The sequence below is a fragment of the Somniosus microcephalus genome, chromosome 4 (genome assembly GCF_052327205.1).
Source record: "Somniosus microcephalus isolate GS21.2 chromosome 4, FLI_Smic_1.0, whole genome shotgun sequence".
NCBI classification, from domain to species: Eukaryota; Metazoa; Chordata; class Chondrichthyes; order Squaliformes; family Somniosidae; genus Somniosus; species Somniosus microcephalus.
Genome location: NC_140990.1, coordinates 255675651 through 255696170, shown reverse-complemented (window position 1 = coordinate 255696170; position 20520 = coordinate 255675651). Strand labels below are relative to the sequence as shown.

Genomic DNA, 20520 nt, shown 5'->3' with positions numbered 1-20520 from the left:
TTAATCTGTTGCCGATTATTTATGCAAACTGCTTGATGGCCTTAACTATAGGCCTAACTGGGTTTAGATTTGTCTCCAATTTGATCCAATACATAATTCAAAGTCCTGTTTGGTTTTAAAAATGCAAAGTCTCTCTTCACAGAAACTGCAGCTTTGGTTTCAATTTCTCCACGAGCTGCCTGTGCCACAGAGTCCAAGTTTTAAAAATCTCACAGGCTTTCTGCCACAAGGCGCGGACGCCATCTTGGGTACCCTTTTTTGATTTAAAATGTCAACGCAGGGTCCCTTTTATTAATAATAACCTTCGGGGAAAATGTAGAAATTTTGCAAATCTTACACTTCCTTTCCTACTCACACACACATAAAATCACAGAATCACAGAAACCTCACAGTACAGATAGAGGCCATTTCGGCCCATCAAGCCTGCACCGACACATAGCCCACCCGATCCCTGTAACCCCTACACCAACACGTATCCCACCCTATCCCCGTAACCCCACGTATTTAATCCCCCTAACACTAAGGGTTACATTCGATATGGTATTAAGTTGCCAGAGACAGCTGCAGTACTGTGGAGACACATCAAGTAGAGGCCAGAAGATTTCCTGGGGGGGCGGGGGGAAGTGCGGAATGAAAAGTTATTTTCAAACTACTCTCTGTAGTGGACAATTCAGTGAGATGAGTAGAGGTCGCGGATCATGTCAGCGACCCATTTGGCTTGAAAGAAAATAGGTTTTAGCACTCGTAGGTTGGATGGAAAGGATTTCAGTGAAAATTTGGTGGAAGGTAGAAATTGTGAAATAAGTATGTCCAATTTAATTTTTATACATACTTACATAGTTCAAAGTTCATTGTCAAGAAAAGTAATAAAGTAATTAAATGTAAAAATTACTACACTAAATTCAATCAGCAACATTTTAAATACAACTTACAGAACAATCAGAATGCTAACAATTATGTGGCAAATATCTAGGTTTGTCCAACAAAAAAACACAGGCAATTAATGAATATCCAGTATTATCTTTTGTCTCCGTTTGAGAAAGTTTAAGATTGGAGTGTCCATTTTAGATAGTAATTCTACCATTTTGTTTTGAATCTTTGTTTCTTCAGTCTTTATTGGAGTGTGATGTGTGTCTGTTCAATATGTGATTGTAAAGATATGTTATTGTTAAAATTTAAGTGATTTAGACTAACAAATCTGAATAATTTAAACCAAATCTTCCCATTGTTAGAAACCAATAATTACTGATCAGAATCAAAAAGTAAGTCCTATAACGGAGCTATATTTTTTTTATCAGCACTTGTGATGCAGTACCACAACAAAAACAAGTGAAATTGTAAAAATCCTTTTAATGGAATTATTAGAAAACATCCAACATATTTTAACATATAACATGTACTAACAATATAAAATAAGGATGTGTTTCAACACTTATATTTTTGTTAGTGAAAACCTGATCAGATCATATTGCTTAATAATCTGAATTGCTTTGCAAGGTTAAACGATTTATTCCCCCACATTAGTTATAACAGTGACAAAAAAAGGGAAGAAAACTTTATTCGGTCCAGGTGACGGGACTATCAGATTTTCACTGTAGTAGCAGGCAAAATGTACCAAAACATGTGCTACTGATAATACTCCTGTTTTTCATTAAAAGAGATAATAGTCAACCGACTGCTGACTAGCTGCTCACCTCCAAAAAGGTCTTACTCAAAATATAACATGTACTCTCTAAATTCTGACTGACCTACTGTGTATTTCCAGCATTTGTTTTGTACTTCAGGACTGTGTTTCCCAAGTATTGAATTTCATCAGTTTTCAACTAGAATAAGCAGCATTCTCCAGTTTTAGTGAGGGGAGCACAGAGCAGAGTCTGACTCAATCTGTGCCAGAGAAGCTACTGTCTGAGAGTGTGGGAGAAAAGGACGAGACGGTGATCTACTCAGTGTGGGGAGACCAAGGCCTCCATTTTTTTTTTTGAAGGTGGGGGAGAAGAAATGTAGAGATAAAACACAACCACTGAGTTATAATAAATTTCAGGAAATGTGACAGCACTGTCTGTGAAGCCAGCAGGAGATATAGACCCAATTACCAAGATAATGGAGACTAGCTGAAAAATGCTTTTCTTGTTTCTTCTCTTGCGCTCTCTCTCCCTTGCCCTTCTCCCAGGTAAGCATCTCGTGGATATTTTGTCAACACCTTTCCTATTTATGCCAGTAATGAAGCAATATTCTGAAACGTTGTGACCTTCATTTACAAGTTCTACCAGAGTGGCTTTCTAGAGAATAAACTATTTTATTTACCCAAGTAATAAGTGTCTGCACTTTGAAAGTAATCCATTGGTTGTAAAGTGCTTTGGGATGGCCCGAGGACGTGATAAGGTGCTTTATAAAAATGCACATTTTTTCCTCTTTATTCAGTACAGCATTTTTCACTGGAAGTTTTTAAAGGCATGCACATTGAATTTCAATCAAAGTTAAGACTCCTGTATAAATCGGGAATGGAAACTTTTAAGCAAACAGTAATTTTTAGAATGAGCTGGAGGTTGGTCTTGTCCTGCTGTAACTTCCCTATAGAAACGTATGATGGACTTGTTGAGGTCTGTCCAATGGCTGCTTAATTATAATCTCCTATTAACCTCTAATAGACCACAAGGTTAATTTTACTAAATTATTTAGTCTGTATCCTCTCAATTTGGAGAATGACTAGCTTAATCTTTTAAAAAAAAAATTATACTTACCATGTTTAAGATGCTAAAAAAGGGGCAGTCTACTGTTAAAGCATTTGCACAGTAGGGCTATACAACATATGCTGGAATGTTCTCTGTAAAATAGCATTGCGTTTCTGTGAACCTTCTGTTTCTTTACAGCTGAAGCCCTGCTCTAGGATCCATCTTAAACTCTCCATTACATAATACAAAGCTATGTGGCCATACAGCTCACCAATGATAACAGAAGGTGCAATCTCCCCTGGTTAAACTATTCATACATTGCAAAGCTGCGGCATATTTTTAGAGTTCAGATGTCTGTATAAACCATTTAAGCTTTGCTATTCTGGTTTAGAATGTCATCCAAATGTTGCAAGTGTTACAGCCATGTGACATATTTCCAGCCATCTGTTATTCTCCAAGTAATTGGTGCCTTACAGTTCTAGGTTATATAGCCCTGTGAGCACAAAATATTGTCTGCACAAAGTGCTTTTTTTTCGTCTGAAACATTACCTGTCAGCCAATTTATATGTTGACTCACAGTGTTCCCTAATATCAGCTTAAACCTTCCAATTAAAGTTGTGCAATGGCTGTAAATGAAACAAATCAAAAAATAAAAAGCCAGATCAAATGGCATTCATTGTAAGTAACAGATTAGTAAACTCGGATACATCAATGTTTATTTCAGTCTCCATCTTCAGCCATATGTTGAACCATTTTGTAAACATGACAGCAAAAGCTTCGGTTTGCCAGCTGTTCTATATGTATAATCGTATCTCTGTCGAAGAACAGTTGATGACTGTAGGTCTGCAAATTAAAAAAACATTCTTATAAAACCTGTAAAGCAAGGTATGTGGGAGTCACACACACGTGTTTTCATGCCTAGTTCCCACATTGGCTATCCGAGTTAATTGAATGAGTAGCTAAGCCACATAAATTGGAAAAGTTTCAGGTTTGATTCCCAGTTTGTGTTGGGCTAGCTGCATTAGTTTCAGGTAGGGCAAAGACAGCGGGGGAGAAATTGGGTGGAGCCGCAAACGGGGCGCCAAGCTCGCCTGGGCGGCAGATTTTGCGCTGCGATCAGAGCAGCAGCGATCGCCGGAAATTCATCGTGAGCGCCCCAAGAGGGACACGGGGCAAGGCTCGAGGCGCTCCGCGTTCCTCTTAGGGTGCTGAAACTGAATATCGCAGCGCAATGTGCCGCAGCGTGTGCGCGCTGCGGTACTGCAGGCCTTCCTCCCATTCTTAAGGGGGAGGGGCCTGCACCAGCGCGATGAGCGATCACGAGTGCCGGCAAAAGAGCCCGGCACCGAGGAGAAGTGCCGGGCTCTCGGAAAACAGCCGGCAATGCCGCGGGGGGAGAACAGGAGGCCGGGGACGGAGGTGCTGGCAGGCGGCCGCCGAAAAAAACGGCCGCCCCGCACCTCCACCTTAATTTGCGCCACTGCCGCCACAGGTAGGCCCCGTGAACCGGGCGCGATTAGCGAGCGGCGCTACAGAGGCGGTCGCTGCCAAATATCGCGATCGGGGCGGTAGCGGGGCGCTGCGCACACCGATGACGTCATCGGTGGCGGCGCAGCGCAACAGGCTAACGCCGCCATTAGCGCCCCAGCTAAATATCGCGGGAGGCGTGGCCAGTGGCGCTAAAGCCACTGAGTGCCCTCTTTAGGCGCTAACTGGTGGCGCAGCCCACCGAATTTCTCCCCCAGCAGATCTACAACTGGGCTCATCACCTTTAGGTTTGGAATGAGAATTTTGCTCAGGATTCCTATAACTGATCACTATCTAAAAGTGCGTGTGTGTGTGTTTCAGGTGAACAGGATTGGGCTCAGCTATGGTAGCCTCTGCAGTTGATAGACTGCCAACACTCACACATGAATAATGGCCACTAGGATGAGGTACCAGATGGCCACAGGGTCCTATGGAACCATACCTCAGCAAGGAGTCAGGTTCTTCAGAATAGTAAGGGAGGGGAGAACTTTAAAATAAAACACTTGTATATTCAGGCTGGTGTTGGAAAATGTTATATTTTATATTCGTACTGCAGTATTTTATATTCTTAGTGAGGACGCCATAAACAATCTGTGGCACATTAGCAGGTCAGTGAGGGACTATATTATATATACAAAGTGCATAGGAAGGATCTAAAAGCAACGGAGAAGGTACAGAATGGATTCACTAGGGCTGTTATCAGGGATGGGGCTTAACAGTTATCAAGAAAGGCTTGGGGGGGTGAAATTGGGTGCCTTTGCACCTCCCGTTAGCGCCCCAGGGGTTTCTGCCCGCGATCAATCAGCCCGGCACTCTAGTGCCGGGCTGATCGCGCGGGATCTCGGCTGCCTTGGTGGTCCAGTTAGGTATTTTTAAATTGCAGAGCCTGCAGCGATGGCCCTCCCCTTTAAGGGAGAGAAGGAGCCTTTGAACGCAGCAGCGCTGCTGAAGTCTCTGCCCCGCTCTCCGACGTTAGCGCCCCAAGGAGGAGGTGGAGCGCTTGATTTAGCGCTCCACTTCCCTCTTGGGGCACTAAAACTCAATTTTGCGGTCGCCGCCGCTAATTACTGCCAGGCGCTAAAGTTGGTTAAAAGAGGAAAACAAAAAAACCCAGAAAAAGCTGTAAATACTCAGCAGGTCAGGCAGCATCTCTGGATAAACAGAAGTCAGTCAATGTTTCAGATTTTAAGACCCTTCATCAGGACCTGAAATGTCAACTGAGTGACTTCTGTATCTCCACAGATGCTGCCTGACCTGCTGGGCATTTCCAGTTTTTTCTGTTTTTGTTTTCAGTATCTGCAGTATTTTGATTTTTGTTTATAATGTTAAAAGGGGACCTGATCGAGGTTATCAAGCTTATGAAGGGTTATTATGAGGTCAATCTTGTTTTCACCATCAGCGAGATGGTAGCAAGAGGGTGCAAATTTAAGATAATTACAAAAATTAAAGGGAGGTTAGAAAATATTTCTTTAGAAGGTGGGTAGAATGTGGCGCTTTCGGACACAAACCATCGTTGAAACAGAGTCCATCATTTAAAAAAAAAGGGAATTAGTTGTTTGAAAAAGAGAATTAAAGAGCAAGGGGGATGAGAGAAGAGTGGGTAGGATTAGACTGATGTGGAGAACTTGATATGCCGAATGGCCTATTTCTATGCTGTATGACTGGAAATTGTGATGTGTAGTATTTTGTAGAAAGACCAGTTCATTATGTTGGTCCTACTACTGTATGTCTTTTTGTTTAACAGACTAATAGTTTATAAAAACTGCAAGGTATTAACCTACGTTAAATGCCATAGGTTTCGATATTTTGAGGAGATAACAAACTGCATCACCTCATTACTTCTGTAAATCTTATCTACAATACCATACCTACACACTAAACTGAAGGCCTGAGTAGCTTTTATTTGGCTAGTGAGCAACAATAAATTGAAAATATGTTTTGATTGTCCCTTTTTTGTTTTACTGTGGAGTGAATATTTATTACCAGTCCTTATTCAATTGTGCAAGTAGTATTTGGGGTTGACACTGCCACATAATTTAAATCCTACACAGGTGATTTGAAAGCTGGCATTGTTCACCTTTGGAAAGTGACACAGCTCATATGACTAATGGAAAGTATTAAAGTCTGTATTTGTAATAATCTTCATTGCATCCAAATACTTAAAAAAAATAATGTAACTGTTCATATAAACAGTAGAATAGGAAACAAAAGAAAACACGTTTTAGTGAGAAAAGCCTTCACAGTGGTATCATGAGTTCTAAAGACTTTCCTCAAGTGAGATTAAATGGGTGTTCCATTAGTATATTATTTAGTTGCTCCACAATTAGTAGCCAATACCAAAGGGTAGATGTCACCTTTTGTACACCATTAGTTAAAGGCCTTTAGATGTAGTTAGTAGAGTGCCAAGCTTTGGCACACAATTTCAAAGTGAGCATACATAAAGGTTTCTTCCTTTTCCCCTTTCTACATCTGCCCGTACCATCCACTATTCCCAGTTAAGAGAATGAGCTGGCAAAGCTGCTCCCAGGCCTCCATTAGTGACGCTCTGATCAGTTACTAGGAGGCATGTGAAAGTGGGTCGGACTACCTCCTTATCAGCTGTTATCTCCTTTCTCCTGCTTCCATGAGGAAGTGTTTGGTCTCCATCCCATGGTGACATGACTGAGATTGGTAGCTAATGTGTGGAGAATCACAGGTATGAACAATATCTCAAAAGTTCTATGGTACTTCAACAAGACAGCCAAGCAAATATATTAAACCAAATGACAAGTTACTGGTCATACTTACAACATCCCATTGTTCCCTTATTGGAACACTCTTAATTAAGATGCCAGATTGGTTGTCGTAAAAATCTAGATGAGTGTTTCCTTCAATATCTGTTGGAGCTACTGCCAAAACAGTCAACAGTTCGAGCTCATCCTCATAGTCTACCATTTTAAAGGTCTTAAAAAGTGAAGATACAATAAAGGGATAAGAATTCTTCATTCGTAAATACAATTCACTGATAACTTACATTTTTTTTTGTTTATGGGATGTGGGCGTCGCTAGCAAGGCCAGCATTTACTGCCCATCCCTAATTGCCCTTGAGAAGGTGGTGGTGAGCCGCCTTCTTGAACCGCTGCAGTCTGTGTGGTGAAGGTACTCCCACAGTGCTGTAAGGGAGGGAGTTCCAGGATTTTGACCCAGTGACGATGAAGGATCGGCGATATACTTCTCAGTCAGGATGGTGTGTGACTTGGAGGGGAACTTGGAGGTGGTGGTGTTCCCATGATCCATATACAGAGGCTCCCCACTCACCATTGTTCTGCACAGATTTAGATTGCTGTGTATATATGGTAGTAAATACTCCAGTGCCTTATATTCTTATAACTTATACTAGTCAGTTACATACAAACATAGAAAATAGGAGGAGTAGGCCATTAAGCCCCTCGAGCCTGCTCCGCCATTCAATGAGATCATGGCTGATCATCCAAATTCAGTACCCTGTCCCTGCCTTCTCCCCATATCCCTTGATCCCTTTAGCCTTAAGAAATATATCCAACTCCTTCTTGAATATATTTAATGAATTGGCCTCCACTGCCTTCTGTGTTAGAGAATTCCACAGGTTCACCACTCTCTGGGTGAAGAAATTCCTCCTCACCTCTGTCCTAAATGGCTTACCCCTTATCCTTAGACTGTGACCCCTGGTTCTGGACTCCCTGGCCATCGGGAGCATCCTTCCTGCATCCAGTCTGTCCAGTCTTGTTAGAATTTTATAAGTTTCAATGAGATCCCCTCTCTTTCTTCTAAACTCCAGCAAGTATAAGCCCAATCGACCCAATCTCTCCTCATACGTCATTCCTGCCATCCCAGGTATCAGTCTGGTGAATCTTCGCTGCACTCCCTCCAGGGCAAGAACATCCTTCCTCAGATAAGGCGACCAAAACTGCACACAATATTCAAGGTGTGGTCTCACCAAGGCCCTGTACAACTGCAGCAAGACATCCTTGTTCTTGTACTCGAATCCTCTCGCTACGAAGGCCAACATACCATTTGCCTTCTTAACCGCCTGCTGCACCTGCATGCTTACCTTCAGCGACTGGTGCACAAGGACACCCAGGTCTCGTTGCACTTCCCCTTTTCCCAATCTATTGCCGTTCAATAATCTGCCTTCCTGTTTTTGCCACCAAAGTGGATAACCTCGCATTTATCCACATTATACTGCATCTGCCATGCTTCTGCCCAATCACCCAACTTGTCCAAATCATACTGGAGTTTCTCGGCATCCTCCTCACAGCACAACTTGCACTTGTTTGCATAATTCATAATTCTGCTCTAACATAATTTTCTTCCACAAGATCAGCATTACAAGTATACACTTAACATTTCTCCATCTAACCAATAACATAAATTGAGTTTTATAATCAAATACACTGAAGGACATAACATGAAGAACCATGGTATAGGATTTATGTACATTGATCAGGCTGAACAGGTAACTCATCTGTGCCAAGTCATTAAGTTACAATCAGCGTTATTAATGGGGATATAAAATGTCCACCCATGGCTCTTCAGAATTCACTTATGACATACATTTAATATTAGGTAAAGAATGAAAATTAAGATGAGATTTAGAAATAAATACAAGTTAAATTGCATACTTAGGGTAGTCAGGAGTTCAAGTTTATTAATCACATGCAGAAGTCTGCCTGCCCAGTTTGCTGCACTTTTGATTTTGGAAGATAAAGTAAAAACAGTTTTCTTTGACCACATTGTCATCCACCATGAGCCTCATTATAGCTTCAGATACTATGCAATTTGTGATTTGGAGAGGTCTCCTCTCCCATAGTGCTGCTCACCCAGATAAAACAACTAAGTAACTGTTTACATGGGTTGGCCTTTGAGTTGGTTTATTAAAAGGTGTTAAGACTTTTCAAAAGCAAAATACTGTGGATGCTGAAAATCTGAAATAAAAACAGAAAATACTCAGCCGGTCAGGCAGCATCTGTGGAGAGAGAAACAGAGTTAACGTTTCAGGTCGATGACCTTTTGCAGAACTGGAAAATGTTAGAGAGGTAACAGGTTTTAAGCAATTACAGAGGCAGGGAAAGGGGGGAGGGGAGGAAAGAACAAAAGGTCTGTGATAGGGTGGAAGGCAGAAAAGGGTTGATGGTGCAAGGCAAAAGATGATAATGGACAAATAAAGAAACAAAAGATGAGTCTAGGAGGTGTAAATGGGAATAATCACCAACAGCTGCCGTCCAAAAAAAATGGGGGCAGAGGATATGATCTGAAATTGTTGAGCTCAATGCTGTAAAGTCTCAATGCTGTACAGCTCAAGGCTGTAAAGTGCCTAATCGAAAGACGAGGTGCTGTTCCTCAAGCTTATGTTGAGCTTCATTGGAACAGTGTAGGAGGCTGAGGACAGAGAGGTCAGAGCGGGAATGGGACAGAGAACTAAAATGACAGGCGACCGGAAGCTCAGGGTCACGCTTGCAGACTGAACGGAGATGTTCTGCAAAGCGGTCACCCAATCTGCATTGGGTCTCCCCAATGTCGTGGAGACCGCATTGTGAGCAGCGAATACAGTATACTAAATTGCAAGAAGTACAAGAAAATCACTATTACACCTGGAAGGAGTGTTTGGGGCCCTGGACAGTGCGAAAGGAGGAGGTAAAAGGGCAGGTGTTGCATCTCCTGCACTTGCATGGGAAGGTGTCGGGCGAAGGGGAAGGGCTGTTGGAGGTAAAGGAGCAAACCAGGGTGGCGCGGAGGGAATGGTCCCTTCGGAATGCGGAAAGGGGAGGGGGAGGGGAAGATGTGTTTGGTGGTGGTGCAAATGTTGGAGGATGATCTGTTGAATGTGGAAGCTGGTGGGGTGGAAGGTGAGGACAAGGTGAACCTTATCATGGTTCTGGGAGGGAGGGAGGGGAAGGGGTGAGAACAGAAGTGCGGGAAATGGAATGGACACAGTCGAGGGCCGTGTCAACCATGGTGGAGAGGAATCCTTGGTTGAGGAAAAAGGAAGACATATAGGAAGCACTGGTAGGAAAGGTGGCATAGTCAGAACAGATGCGACGGAGAAACTGGGAGAATGGAATAGAGTCCTTACAGGGAGCAGGGTGGGAGGAAATGTAGTCAAGGTAGCTGTGGGAGTCAGTGGGCTTATAGTGGATATTGGTCGATAGTCTATCCCCAGAAATGGAGACCAAGAAGTTGAGGAAGGGAAGGGAAGAGTCTGAGTATTCAACTGAAATAACAGATGAGTTACTGAGACAGATAGTTAGTCCCATAAACTAAATTCCCCTCCACCATTAACGAGTAGCTTCAAGACTTGCCTGTTCAAAGGAGAAAATAAATCCAATATATTAATTTAGGACGGACTGCTGCCAACGAACTGGAAGTGGTTGCACATGCACAGTTCCAGTGGGTTTTTTTTTGCTTGTTGTCGCCAGAATTCCCAAAATGAGGAATAAAGAAGTGGATTAAAAAATATCTTGTTCAGTTGTAGTTTAATTGATTAATTGTGTGAATTGTAGAATTTGTTTGTGCACTAAATTGTGGTTGGTCAGAGTCAGCAGTTTTCAGGTGGGGGATAGTTTGGCCCCAGCGCCATCTGTTTTGCCTATGGGTAGTTGGGTTTGTTAATATTTTGCAAATTATTTTTCTGAGACTAGAAGTATTCGGAGGTTCCTGTAACAGTCGTGGGGACGGTAGATTGGGAATTTCTAACATTAATGAAAATTTATTAGTGATGTGCTTCAGCACTTCTCAGATCCTCTGTCTGTTGTGGTGAACGTTATTTTTTTTAAAATTTGGGACCTGACAGTTATGCGCAGAATGCTTCTGTGCAGCTTCCGGTAGCTTCCAGTTCGTTGTCAGGAGTCACAAATGATTAATTTATTCTAAATCTGCAATTACCTCATACTGGTCATCATCTAATCGAGAAAATCGTCTTTTTACAACTCGACCATAGGCTGTCACCGTTACTGAGCTCTCCACCTTGAATAGGAGGAAAAACATTTACAGAGCTAAATATCAGTATTCTTTTTGTTAAATATTCACTTGGGTCTTGTACTTTCAATGTTCTTTACCAAGTGAGCAAACATCCTTAATGCACCATATTAGAGTGCATGGTGCTTGTGGGAGAGTACAATGGTACATTAGGTTTACTGTCATGGCTGTGCACGTACCAGCGGCAGCACGTATTTATCAATTGGAGCAATTTGTTCCCTGGGGTTTGGCTATGGAAAGGGATCCTGCTTACATTAGGTAGCGGTTCAGATTGCTATCGTTGTCTGTTTTGAGGTGGGCTGGTGTTGGCTTATTCCCCTCCTGTGTTAGTCTTTATTTCCTTTCTGGTCAGTTTCCTTGATCATAGAAATTCATATAATCATAGAAATTTATGGCACAGGAGGCCATTTGATCCATTGCGTCTATGCCGAATGGTGGGTACAAAATTGTGTTGATTCAGCCTCCATGTATTTCATCACTTCCAGGCAAATGCTAAATTATTCTGATTGGGATATGTCCCAAAGGTGTGTGTTTGTTGTGGGGAGGGCTGAGCTCCCCACAATAGGAGAGAATGCAAACTCATGTGGGGGGAAATTGAGTCCTGCCCCCTTTGGGGCGCTAACTTCGCTGGGGTGCTACTTTTAGCGCCCCCGCAGCCGAAATTGAGTGGTAGTGCCCCAAGAGGGAAGTGGGGCGCTACTGAAAGCACCCCGCCTCCCTCTTGGGGCGCTGCGAAGGAATATCGCGGTGCTACGTACCGCAGTATTGCAGGCCTTCCTCCCCTTCTTAAAGGGGAGGGGCCTTGCGCAGCACGACCAGCTGGGCCACCGGGGATCGGAGTGCTGGCAAAAGAAGTTTAGAAGATTGAGAGGGGATCTCATCGAAACCTATAAAATTCTGTCAGGCCTGGACAGACTAGATGCAGGAAGGATGTTTATGATGGCCGGGGAGTCCAGAACCAGGGGTCATAGTCTAAGGATAAGGGGTAAGCCATTTAGGACTGAAATGAGGAGGAATTTCTTCACCCAGAGAGTGGTGAACCTGTGGAATTCTCTGCCACAGTGGGCGGCTGAGGCCAGATCATTAAATATATTCAAGAAAGAGTTGGATATATTTCTTAAGGCTAAAGGGATCAAGGGATATGGGGAGAAGGCAGGGACAGGGTACTGAATTTGGATGATCAGCCATGATCTCATTGAATGGCGGAGCAGGCTCGAAGGGCCGAATGGCCTACTCCTGCTCCTATCTTCTATGTTTCTATGAACCTGGCCCTCAAGAGAAGTGCCGAGTTCACGGAGCACAGCCAGCATTCTGCGGGGGGGGGGGGGGGGGCTGCAGAGGAGGCCGAGGACGGGAGCGGAGGCAGGTGCTGGCAGGTGGCCAGCAACAAAAATGGCCGCCCGGCACCTCGCCTTTAAATAGCGCCGCCCCGGACACAGGTAGGCCCCCCTGGCTCTATCGGACATAGCGTCCAGCGGTATGTCAGGGGGCGCTACCGAAGATCGCGGCCGGGGCGCTGCGCACGGCGATGACGGGAGTGTTAGCAGCGCCGCGCCCGTGCGCTAGTTGCTTTGTGCCCCGTTAGCGCCCTCTTAGGGCGCTGGTGCAAAGCAACTGAATTTTTCCCCCATGCAGTTAGTTCTGCTAGCTTGTGTGTTGCAGGGGGCTCTTATTCTCTATGAGTAAATCTAAAAAGCATTGGACCTGGTCTAGGAGCAGTGTTGGTAGAGCCTTGGAAGCAGGTCAATTACCCTCCCCTTAGCTAGGATTGGTACACTGTCTGGGTGTGGGTTAGAAAGAGAGATTTAAGTCTTGGCTGGCACTGAACTTTTTTTTTGGTGACCATTTTCATCTCCTGATAGCACTGACTTATGTTGGGGTATGATCCTATGGATGCTGGCTGTCCTCCAGTATCTCTCACAAGTGGCCATCATTTGTGTATAAGCCTTTTATCATGGGGGTATCATAGTTGAGAACAATCCTGTCTCACCCAACATGCACACATTGTGCTCTTTCCATCAGGAGTCACTGGATAGCACTCCAGAGATTTTAGCCCATAAATCAAGGCTGATCTTCTGGACTGCACTGAAGTAAGTGCTGCACTGTTGGAAGTGCAGTCTTTCGGAAGAGACATTGGTCTGGATTTTGTGGTGGTAATGACGCCAAAACTGTCGGCGATCGCCGTCATTACCCTTCTGAAACTGACCGTAACTTCAGGATTTAGCGCATGCACAGATAAATGCAGAAATCCTGAAGTTGTGGTCAGTCATTCCCTGCTCCACCACAGGATGTGCTGTGGAACTCCCCATAGCCGTCAATCACTGAAATCGCTTGAACTGATGAAAATGTCCCCTTTTCCACTCTTAATATCGCTGTTAAAAACCCCATAAAATGTTAAACCTTGTTCAATGAGGTGTAATGGTTTATAATGGTGTTCTGAGTAATAACTATTGCTGAACAACCGCTGTTGCCTGAAAAATAATTTTATATTTGTGGGATGTCAAATTTCTCCATTATGATAGATTTTTAAAATGTAAAGTTTGTTTATGATATTTTAGCTTCTACCTTAACCCCATGTGTATGCCCAAATCTTTATTTTGCTCTCTATAAAATTTTTAAAAACTGATTAATAAAAGCTGTTTTTTATTTCCTGGTTTGCTGCCTGTGAGAATTCTTCAATGTGATTGGCTACTTAGCCAGCTTGATGACATCACTCCTGCTGGACGCTGGAGATCTGCTATAGACAGTGCTACAATCAAATTATCAAATTAATAATGTAATCACCGTTGCTTCGCCATTGACTGCAAATTCTAGGCCATTAAATCAAGGCCCCATCTGCCCTCTCAGATGCATGTAAAAGATCCCATGGCACTGTTCGAAGAAGAGCAGGGGATTCTGGGAATATTTATCTCTCAACTAACACCACCAAAATCAGATCACCTGAATATTATCATATTGCTGTTTGTGCTATGTGCAAATTGGGTGCTGTGTTTCCCTACATTACAATAGTAATTATGCCTCAAAAGTATTTTGTTGGCCATAAAACGCTTTGGGAAGTCCAGAGTTTATGAAAAGTGCTTTATAAATGTGATTTTCTCTTTTCTGTCACAGTAATTTCACATTTGTCCATAAAATTCCTCACACACATATGGGGTAGAACTTCCGCGGGGGTTCTTCCAATTGGCCACCATAAGTTCGGTGGAAGATCCATGAAAACCCTGGGGCAACATCGTAATTGATGTTTACACTGTTTATCTAGGTTTCTATGGATCCTCCGCCAAAATTACAGCAAATGATTGGGAGAGCCCCTGTGGAAATGAAAGGTACTAGAGTTTAAAAATGGGTATTATAGGACTTGGAGAGCAGATTATACTTGGTGAAACAGCCAAGCCTTCATTCAATGAGTCTGACATTTTATGCTAAAATTTTACCTGGCAGTAGATATATGGACATTTAAACGGGGCAGATTAAATGTGAATGTTCATTAAAACAGGGAGAATCTTTGGGAATTTTGAATCAGAAAAGGCAGATTATCTAGTGGTAAATGAATCTGTTACAGAGCACAGCTTACCACAACAAATGGTTTATTTTGACATCAATCAGCTTATTGAGCTAACTACAGATTGCCACTGAAACAGCTTGTTTAATAGAATCATGGAAAGTTACAGCATGGAAAGAGGCCATTTCGGCCCATTGTGTACATGCTGGCCAACAAAGAGCTATCCAGCCCAATCTCACTTCCCAGCTCCTGGCCCGTAGCCCTGCAGGCTACAGCATCCCAATTGCACATCCAAGTACTTTTTAAATGTGGTGAGGGTTTCTGCCTCTACCACCCCTTCAGGCAGTGAGTTCCAGACCCCCACAACCCTCTGGGTGAAGAAATTTCCCCTCAAATCACCTCTAAACATTCCACCAATTACTTTAAATCTGTGCCCCCTGGTTTTTGACCCCTCTGCTAAGGGAAATAGGTCCTTTCTATCCACTTTATCTAGGCCCCTCATAATTTTATACACCTCAATAAGGTCTCCCCTCAGTCTCCTCTGTTCCAAAGAAAACAAACCCAGCCTATCCAGTCTTTCCTCATAGCTAAGATTCTCTACTCCCGGCAACATCCTTGTAAATCTCCTCTGTATCCTCTCTAGTGCAATCACATCTTTCCTGTAATGTGGTGACCAGAACTGCATGCAGTACTCTAGCGGAGTCCTAACTAGTGTTTTATACAGTTGAAGCATAACCCCCCTGCTCTTGTATTCTATGCCACGTCTAATAAAGGCAAGCATTCCGTATGCCTTCTTAACCACTTTATTTACTTGGCCTGCTACATTCAGGGATCTGTGGACATGCACTCCAAGGTCCCTTTGTTCCTCTTCACTACTCAGTGTCCTACCATTTAATGTGTATTCCCTTTCCTTGTTTGCCCTCCCCAAATGCATTACCTCACACTTCTCCAGATTGAATTCCATTTGCCACTGTTCTGCCCAATTTATTGATATCTTCCTGCAGTCTACAGCTTCCTTCTTCAGTATCAACCACACAGCCAATTTTAGTATCATCTGCAAACTTCTTAATCATACCCACTATATTCAAGTCTAGATCATTGATATGTACCACAAAAAGCAAGGGACCTAGTACTGAGCCCTGCAGAACCCCACTGGAAACAGCCTTCCAGTCACAAAAAACACCTATCAACCATTACCCTCTGCTTCCTGTCTCCGAGCCAGTTTTGAATCCAACTTGACACTTTGCCCTGGATCCCATGGGCTTTTAACTTCATGACCAGTCTGCCATTTGGGTTTTTTAACAGCGATATTCTAGTGTAAAAGTGGAAGTTTTCGTCAGTTCAGTGATTTGAAATGCTTGCGGGCTCCAGTGAGTTCAACAGCGCAGCCTGTGGAGAAGCGTAGAATCACTGACGGCAACTTCTGGATTTCTGAGTTTATCTGTGTAAAGTCTGTGGGTTGTACGGTTAATAACGACACAGACTTCAGGAGTAACAAACAAACAGGTCTTTACTATTCGAAGGTCAGGGCGAATCTGCCCCAGTTATCCTGCCACAACACTTATATACTGGTGTGGTCACTGTCGGTATTACAGTATACAGAAGCCAAATAAATAGTGCCACACCTAAAGTAGTTCTCTTAAAGGTGAACGGTTACATTCAATAGTTCCCTTAAAGGTAGACGGGTACATACACTACAATCCTCCCTTTTTAGCTTATTACTTACAGAGTCCCCATTAAACATACATATCTTCAACTTCCTATAAAACAATTTACCGATATAATCTCGGTGGAGTCAACGTCATATAAAACAATTTACAGATATAATCTCGATGAGAACAGTTCACAAGTTCAGTCTCTGCGGAAACAGTTCATAGATTCAGTCTCTGATCTTGACTCGTTCCGAACAACATCTCTTTGAGGTAGCCAGTTCACATGGCTAGCGTGACTCCTCCATAGCCTTTTTCTTGACAGAACAGCTTGAACTTCCGTCCTGTTGAACCAGCAGCGCGGACTTTTACAGCCAACTGGCTGTCTTGATATTTTCCAGTTTTTCAACTAATTTAGCTCCTTTTGTAGTGTCCCGCCTGAGATGGTAGAAGTGCTAATATTTTAGACAGTTATTATCTTCTGCTTCTTCTTTTTCTTTTCTGCCTTTTTGACACTCTCGGAGCTCCTTTCTCGGCTGCCAGCTGTAGCGCCACCAACTCTCTATGTTCCTTAGACCTTAAGTGCTTCATCCGGATTTCAGCACTTTGGGAGTTTTCAATCACAAACTGAGCAGACCAGATCCTCGTAATATTCAGTGTCACTCAACAGGTCATGGTAATATTCGGGGTCGTCCTGAGTTAGGCCAGTGAGAGGCCCTTCTACTTCCTTCTTATCCATCTGGACGTTAGCCGACGGTGGTTCCTTCCCTAACCATCTTTCTTGAAAAGACTTCTTCAAACATTCATATTCATTCCGCTCTTCCGGGAATGTCTGCCATTCCTTCACTACTGGCCTCATTTGTGAGTTCGATACCTTCCCTTCCATCGGGGATTTCGTTGTCAGGCTATTTAATCCTTCTACTGGAGTATCTGTTTCCACCCCCTTCTGTTCCCCTTGACGCAATTCAGCGTACTTTTGGCATCCTTGTAAAAGCTGTGTTGCCACCTCAGCTATCTCCGTGACTTTTGGAAGCTCCGAATTCTTTCCCTTTGAACCCTGAAACTCGTGTTCCCATTTTGGAGTCTTGTCCCTCAGCGTGTGTAAGAGTTGGCTGGCCGTTAACTCTTCTACGGGGACACTGTGGATTAGAGTCTTCTCCATTTCATCCACCTTTCCCTCCAATGTTTTCACCTTCCTTTCCTCCGGTACTTTGGTTTTAAGCGCTCGAAGAAGTTGCGCCTTGATGTTCTCTAACTCCTGTTCAGGGGCCATTCCTACAGTCTCTGTGATCCTTCCAGTTGCCTTTCCTTCCACTGCCCGGATTCCTAGTTGAATATGTTCTTCAAGTTGTTGAACCTCGGCCATTGCCGCCTCATATTTGTCCTGGGTTGCCTTCAATAATTTAATGAGTTCTTGGACATCTTGAATTTCATGTTCTGCTATGTCTTCCACCTCTAATTTTTCATCGATGGATGGAATCTCTACCGATGAGTCTGTCTTGGCCTGGAGCTCATCAAACATTTCCTGCAGCCTTTGTAATTCTCGCTCATGTTCAACCTTTAGCTGTTCAGATGCTTTCACTAAAACTAGCTTTTCGGAGGTTGCCGAGTTAACCCCTTCCAGGATTGTAGTCTGGGCCTGTTCATACTGTTCTTTCAACTTGTTACACTCTGCTTGCAACGAGTCGTAGAGATGAACTGGGATAAAATCCTGGCTTCCTGAAGATTCCTCTTCCTTTGGTTCGTTCTGTAAATATTCTAGTTCCTGAACAGCATCAGGGGAATGTGATTGGTATTTGGCCACGATGGCTCTATGGTTGCTCTCTGCTTGAGCTAGCTGTCTCTGTTGTCTTTCCAGGTTCTCCCATTCGGTGTCCCAGAACTTTTCCATATTTTTCATCTCTTGTACGAGACGGTCACTCAACTGTTCTAATTGTTGTCGTACTTTGACATAAGTTTGAGTCCGAACTCGGTGTTCTTCCGTTGTGGATGAATCCTTTGCTTGAACAGGCTCAGAATTCTCTGTCAACCTGGAGTTCTGCTCTGCAGCTTTATTCTTCTTGGTAACATACGTCCTTCTGCATGTCTTCGTTTCCTTCCCCATCGTCGGCAAGTCCCTTTTAGCCTTGTCTTCCATATTTGAATTGGTCTTATCGTCATCCATTTCAGAATCTGAGCTGATAGCTTGCACCGAGTCCTCCCTCATTATGGCTTTTAGGTAGTGCCATTCCATATCTATTTTCTTAATCCACTCCCGTCCTAGAAGTGGTGGTCCTCCTTCAGGTAATACGTACAAGTTCATTCTTGGGTGTTCTTTACCCCTATCTCTCACCTTGACTCTTATTTTCCCCATGGGGTATACGTTTATACCCCGTGTATGTCTGTAATACGAACTTGGTATTTCTTAAGGGTATGTGAGAGAATAGCCGGTGGCAGTCCCTTCGGTTGATGACTGATAGAGCTGATCCAGTGTCCAGCTCCATCCTTACTTGGACTCCACCTATTTTTAGTATGACCCAGATGGTTTGTAGATCCGTTTCTTTACCCACATTGTGGATTCTCAGACTACCCAGCTCCTGGTTGTTTGGGTCTGAGTCTGAATTCTGTTCGTCTGAACTCTTCTCAGCCACCTTGTGTACCTCCTTGTACTTTTCTTGTGGTGGCTTCCTTTGATTGTTGGTCTTCTTCCCTGACCGGCATACCTTCGCGATGTGACCCAGTTTGCCACATTTCCTACACTCTTGGTTCTTAAACCAGCATTGATTCTGGTCATGCGTTGTCTTCCCACAACGGTAGCATTTTGTTGTGCTTGAAGTAATTTGGTCCACCCCGAGTGCCGCCGCCTTTAGTTGCATTTCCGCCGTTCCTTTCGCTGCGGCTTCGTGCGATGCAGCTATAAGGACAGCCCTGTCCAGTGTGCGGTCGTTCTCTTCCAGTAGTCGCTTCTGCGTCCCTTCTTTGGACAATCCGCATACGAACTTGTCCCGCAGTGCTTGTGTCAGATTCCCTCCGAACTGGCAGTATTTCGCTAGCCTACGCAGTTCGACCAAGTACTCCGCATTGCTTTCGTCTTTCCTCTGCGTTCTTGCGTAGAATTTGAATCGTTCAGCCAGCATCAACGGTGTGGGGTTCAAGTGGTCCTTCAGCACAGCCACAATCTCTTCGAAGGTCTGATCCGCTGGTTTATCTGGTGCTATTAGATGCTTCAAGAGCCCGTATGTTTTTGCCCCCATCGAGTTTAGCAATGTTATCGCCTTGTCGTCTTCCTCTATTTTGTTGGCTTCGCAATAGATCTCTATGCGTTCCACGTACGTGGCCCAGTCTTCTATTTCAGAATTAAAGTCGTTAATATTCCCTCGCTTAGGCATCTTTCTTCCCTTGGGAGCAGCACCAGTATTTCTTTAAGTGTTCTTATTTATTTGTTTATTTCTAAGATGGCGGTTTTCCCGCGAAATCGGCGGTTTCCCGCTCTTTCCTTCTCTCCCCGCCCACTTCAATGGCGGTATGTCAGTTAAGATGGCGGTTTTCCCGCAAAAATGGCGGTTTCCCGCTCTTCCTTTCTCTCCCCGCCCACTTCAATGGCGGTTTCCCGCTTCTGTCGTCTCCTCCGCCTAATGGCGGCGTCCCGCGTTTCTTCCTGGTGGAAGGGGTACGCTTTCCCCACAGCGGACAGGTTCAGCCGCTGGGCTGGCTCTCGCACAGCTCCCCTTACTCGGCTCTGTCTTTTCCTCCCGCCCGCACGGCTCTACCGGCGCTGGGTACACCCCGTTAACGGAGAACAGTTCAGCCGCTGGACTGGCTCTCGCGCAGTCTCTCTCTCCGTACCCGGCTCTGTCGCTCTCTCTCCCGCACGTTCGGTTCTACCGGCCCTGGGTACCCCGTTGGTGGAGAACAGTTCAGCCGCTGGACTGGCTCTCGCACAGTCTCTCTCCCCTTGCTCGGCTCTGTCTCTCTCTCCCACCCGCACGGTTCCTGTTCGCCTCCCAGCCCTCTCGCAGACCGGTGTTTCCCTCCCCCGGCTGCAGCTGGGTTTCTCTTCCCGTGCCTACTCCCAGTCTCAGCGCTTCGTGGCTGCGGTCGCTGCCCGGCTTTTCCCGCCGATCGAGGTCCGACTGTCTCACGACGCCGTTGGACCCGACTTTCTGACCGGCTCCGTTCCCCCTCGACCGTGGTCGAGTGC

The 20520-nt window shown here is 44.3% G+C and overlaps 1 protein-coding gene across 1 annotated transcript in view; it reads right to left on the bottom strand.

The window, feature by feature from the left end:
* Positions 1-1330: 1330 nt before the first annotated feature.
* The window catches only part of dcaf17 (ddb1 and cul4 associated factor 17), a 53338-nt gene continuing 34148 nt past the window's right edge, over positions 1331-20520 (bottom strand). Inside the window, exons 13-15 of the mRNA XM_085986268.1 lie at positions 11100-11180; positions 6987-7142; positions 1331-3515 (exon numbers count right to left, since the gene is read on the bottom strand). Coding sequence (XP_085842394.1) covers positions 3393-3515; positions 6987-7142; positions 11100-11180 — 360 coding nt within the window. The 3' untranslated portion in view covers positions 1331-3392. The remainder of the gene's footprint in view (positions 3516-6986; positions 7143-11099; positions 11181-20520) is intronic.